At 44.2% G+C, this 5,170-nt stretch overlaps 1 protein-coding gene across 1 annotated transcript; it reads right to left on the bottom strand.

Annotated features, from left to right (window-relative positions):
• Nucleotides 1-359: 359 nt before the first annotated feature.
• Nucleotides 360-4,849, bottom strand: LOC148035843 (uncharacterized). Its single transcript, XM_087677865.1, has 2 exons — nt 4,136-4,849; nt 360-3,182 (listed from the first exon to the last, which is right to left on the bottom strand). Exons 1-2 carry the CDS (start codon nt 4,609-4,611, stop codon nt 860-862), a joined length of 2,799 nt encoding a protein of 932 aa, XP_087533991.1. The 5' UTR covers nt 4,612-4,849; the 3' UTR covers nt 360-859.
• Nucleotides 4,850-5,170: the final 321 nt, after the last annotated feature.

Here is a 5,170-nt window from a genome sequence, read left to right as displayed (position 1 = left end):
AAGATTATAGAACATATAACCTGGCCAGCAAGAAGTTCGCACAACCTAAGAGAAGTGATGCAAGAAAAGCAAGACTGTTTTACTTCAACATTGTTATATAAACAACATTCCAGCAAGTTCACACACTACTAAAAGGGATAAGATTGGGAAACACAAACAACAAATTGTTATACTGAAATTTAGGACCTAGAAATCCACTTTATCAAATAAATGGACAATTACCATGAATAGACTGCATAGGCTCCCAAGTGGAGATGGAAGTTTGACATTTTATGCATCTCCTCTTGGTTCATTGTAACACTGGAGGAATACATCACACAACTTTTCCCAGAATGTAGGGCTGTAAGACCTTAAGACAGTAAAGTATGAATGAAAAGCCTCACATCTTTTGAAACTTATTCAGAGTGTTGGTATCATATAATGGATGGAATCCACCATCCACCTTGATGTGTTTGTAAATGGTCAATTAGAAAATATTTGGTAAAATATAAGCATATGCTCTTTTTAATTTTAATGTTATGTCAGCTCTTATCCTCAATATGTCGCAAATGTTTTACCTCAAAATGCTGTTGTATTATTGAAAAGACTCTTTTCCTTCCATACATTTTGGTAAAACAAGAAAAAAGCAGGTACACTGGCAAGTCAAACTTTTAAGGGATTTTGATTCTCTGCTGTACAAGCTTTTGCTCTTTCAATATGCTTCCCTGATGCTATGTACCGACCCCTTGCGATTGATTGACTGTGATATAAGTGAGATGTGCATATATATATGGTGCATATAAATACATGTACAATCTATAGGACCAACAAACACATGCCAAAGGGAAAGAGGCAACACATATTGAGTGCATTGAAGCTTTTATTTTGTTAGGCTTTGAGGAAAAAGCTTTGATCTGATTTCTTGTTTCACTTGGGCCTGCTTTTGTTCACTAATCTGGGCCTGCTGATTCAGATAGTATTGGGCTTTCACAGCTACCATCTGCCATTCCTTCTGTCTTTGAAGGAATTGTGTTTCCAGTAAAAGCAAAGCCAATAGTACTCCCACCACTTTATCATCAACTCCCTGGTCCTTGCTAATGGCCCTAAGAGACTCCATACCAATGCTGCAGGATGGCGATGGTAATAGATTCTGCACTAAATTCATCAGCTCAGGAGTAATGTGCCAAACACCATTTGCAGCTTGCAAGTTGATGAGTTCGTGAAAAGGGTCCACTGATGTCCTGGTTTGTTGAACATTCCCAGATTGCTGAGCAATGCCAAGCTTTGCCTGGTGGACTGGTGACTCCGTGGTTTTCTGCCTTCTGCAGGAGAATGGCCTTGGAAGTGGCCAAACACATTTCTTACGATCCCCTTGCATACCAAATGTGAAGCTCTCACCAGCACCTGGTATCACCAAGTTACATCTCTCAACAGCAACTCGCATCATTAAGTTACATCTCTGGTATCCTGCTGTTCTTGTCACCGAAAATGCACCAGAAAACATGATATTCTGGTCAGCATATTCTGATGACTGCCAATCTAGGTCCTCCCCATTCCCTGTATCAGGACAGACAACCACAAAGCTGGTACTACTACTCACTAGGGTGTGCTTTAGAGCTAGCTGCAAAATTTCATCCTTCAATTTCTTACGCTCTTCGTCTGCTAAAGCTTCACTATATGATTTGTTCTCAAGTTCTCTTATCCTTGCTTTTGCAGCTAAAGTATGTAGAACCGATGCCTTTGTGATTTGTTGCCCTGTTAAGATGACAGATTTGCACATGCGGTCTGTCTCATACAAGTAGCTACTAGTAGCCGTGATGTCAATCTGGAAATGGACATCAGGCTGCTCACCTGCTTGCACCTGAAGCCAGACTCTATCTGGTAACGTGACATTGAGTGCATACAAAAGATAACGGCTGTTCATGAATATAGCTGGAGGATCTGATGGGCACTGTATGAAAGGAGAAGCTGAATGGGCAACGTTGAGGCCTTTCCAGTCCACCTTCACATCTGTTAATGCAGGCTGCATCGCTCTTGCAACTTGCCTAACCACCTTTTCCCGCATATCACTTGCCTCCTCTGCAGCCACAAACTCACATTTTCCTCTACCTGCCTGTGCAAGCTTCTTGCAAAGTGCTCTATCAACTGATTTTCCGATCCCGAAAGTGAAGAGTCTTACATTTACTGCATGCTGGGATGTAAGATGAACCAATTGTCCCAAATTGGTAACCTGTCCATCAGTTAAAATAAATACTTGCCTTGGATGTGTATTCAGGATATCAGAGGAGAGGGCATGATAAAGGGGGGGGTAAATCTCAGTTCCACCCATATTAGCTTCAAGGTTAGTAACATACTCAACAGCTGCAGATAAAGAGGTGTCATCATACGTTTGGCTATTGGGGAAAAGGGAAGACCAATGACTACCAAAGGTAATTATATTGAACCGAGAATTCACAGGCAATGAGTGAAGGAGAAGGTGCATACACTCACGGAGGCATGCAATGGAGGGACCACGCATGCTGCCTGAGCAATCCAGCAAAAAGACAAGCTCACACTTCAGTTGAGTAACAGAAAGCATGTCTAAAGGAGGGGGAACAAAGGCCAAGCTGAGAGCAGCACTGTGGTTGGGGATGTCTAGCTCGCACAAAACACGTGGTTCTAGACAGAGCTGTTGCTGGACAAGAAGGATGAAGTCAGAGGAGAGGGAGGGAGTGGAAGTGGAATGGAAGCTTACAGTAGCCTGGTGACTGCTACCAGGCTGTTGATCAATGTGAGCTTCTTGGGGATGACTGGGGCATTCTAATGAAATGATAGATGATGGCATGGCAACCTTAATGTGGATGGTAAGATCCTTGAGCTTAGTAGGTGTGAGCTTAGTAGGTGTAGTATCACGGGCATTTGGATTAAGTCTATCAAGTGTAGGACGACTCTCTGATGACGGGGTTGTGAATGATAGAAGAGCATGCCCTGTTTGATGAGGCTGTGCTGTTTGGCATGTATCACAGAGGTCAATGCGGCAAGTGGGGCAATGGTGGCGGGTGCCTATGATGGGAGTGCAAAGACAACGCTCACAGTGAAAGCCAGGGTGGATGCAGTTGACTGTAGTTGCTGTAGAACTGAGATGGGAAGCCATCTCATAAGGTGGTGTGGGGCCACTGATTGGTGGAGTATACTTGGGTGCCACCACCATGGGTAGAACAAACCTGTTTTCAATCATGAAATTCAAACAATGATACACAAGTTAGATGTATATAATAGACCTCTTCAGAAAGGCCACTCTAATAAGCTGGAAAGTTGTCAATTGAGTCCCTTTCTTGCATTCATATTGCTCAGTCCTGAGATGAGGTTTTCCACCCGTTCATAACAAGGGTGAGAGCAATCGCCCTTTGAATGGAATTACTATTGTGCTGGTGATTACCTATCAAGGGTGAGAGCAATGGTGCTTTGAATGGCATTGCTATTGTGCTGGTGATTACCTAATCATGCTCATTATGAAAGTCTTTAGCATAATGACAGACACATTGAGGAGATTCTTCTAGAGTGGATGAATGATTAGAATTACCATGTCAAAGCAACACATGAAAACAGCACCACGTTGAACATCCCTCCACATTTAAAAAGACTTAAAGGCAATGTTAGCTAGTCCACTACTATTGCCAGCTTTTCCTTCTAGATAATCAAGGCTTGAGGCTACAGTGAAGAGTTTGTGGTGGGAAATTCTGACACTCCTTAGATGGAAGAGGTTTGTGGCAGGTGTCACTCTCCTAGCTCCTTGCCTGGAAGGACTCCATTTGCAACTGGTCAGGGCTTCTTTGGCAGGTTACATTTATCGCATGCGCTATCCTCAAAAACCACAGGTCCTAATCTTGACCCAACATGGCGTCCCTTGTGCAAGCAATTCTCCAAACCACAAGACCTTGCATGACATCCATCGTGTGCGAAATCTGCCAAACCATGTGTTCTAGCCCCAATCCGGTGTAACTTCTGTTTTGTCTGCAATCCTCAATCCTAGCTCAATCCGGCAGGTCATTCATCATGTGCGTGCAGTCCTTGAAAGCATGGGTCCTGACCCCAATCCAGTATGGCTCTTAATGTTCCCCGCCCCCCAACCCCCCAAACACCCAAAAAAAAAAAAAAACTGATGTACATGACAAACCTGTTGCTCCTGCCTTCTTGATCAAGCTGGGTGAGGTAGGTGAGTGTGACCTTGCACACACTGCCAGCGCGCAAGCTGCCGCCAACACGACATTGGAAGATATTATCGGCAGTCTGCTCGAGCAGCACTGCCGATTGCCGGTTGCGCAGGGCTGAAACATACTGGGTGCGCGCCTCGCCCCTCTCCTTGATCGTGCCCTTGGCCACGACGCCATCGAGGTCACATTCGAAGGAGAAGACGGCGCTTTCCTCATCCAACGGGAACACGTAGACACACTCTGCTACAGGCAGATGACGATGATGATCATGGAGTTGCTCGAGCAGATAGGGATGGGAGTCAGCGGTAGTCACTACGTAGGTCTGCTGCACCTGGACCTCAGCGCAGAGGTCGTAGATGGAAGCGTTGACATGCACGCGCTGGAGGGGAATCTGCACGTACCTCTCACCGCAGAGGCAGAACAAACCCGAGGCAACCATATCTATTTCTCTCTCTCTCTCTCTCTCTCTCTCTCTCTCTGTATATATATATATATATATATATATATATGTATATATGTATGTATAGAGCAATTGCAGGAAATTCTCTCTCTCTCTCTCTCTCTGTCTCTGTCTCTGTCCGTGCTGTGTCTGTCTTTATAGGATGGGTTTCTTGTCTGTTGCCTTGCATCCCACTCCACGGCACATCACTGGAGAAACATGAAACAAATAGAAACCCCGGGCTGGATTCCGGGAAACTTCGATTGACTAGCATTTCCTAATGCAGCGTGCTTACTAAGTCTTTCTGGTTTTCCTTCTTAGCATTTAAAATATAAACATAAATTCATTTGCGATTAGCAGTTTGATACCTTGAGAGTTAGATACACCGTGCAAGCCAATACCATAACACTGCATAGGTTATTACAAGAGATTAGTAGCCAATACCATAACACTAGATAGGTTATTACAAGAGACTAGTAGCCATCACTTGAAACACCATGCCTTTGGGGACATTGAGGCATGTCTCTTCGTTACATGCCAGACAAAGTAGGGTAAAATT

This window comes from Lygodium microphyllum, chromosome 5, assembly GCF_053477565.2.
Source record: "Lygodium microphyllum isolate KBCC chromosome 5, Lygodium_microphyllum_v1.1.10, whole genome shotgun sequence".
In the NCBI taxonomy this organism is placed as follows: domain Eukaryota; kingdom Viridiplantae; phylum Streptophyta; class Polypodiopsida; order Schizaeales; family Lygodiaceae; genus Lygodium; species Lygodium microphyllum.
The sequence above is the reverse complement of the archived record's forward strand: the minus strand, read 5'-3'. Positions and strand labels throughout refer to the sequence as shown.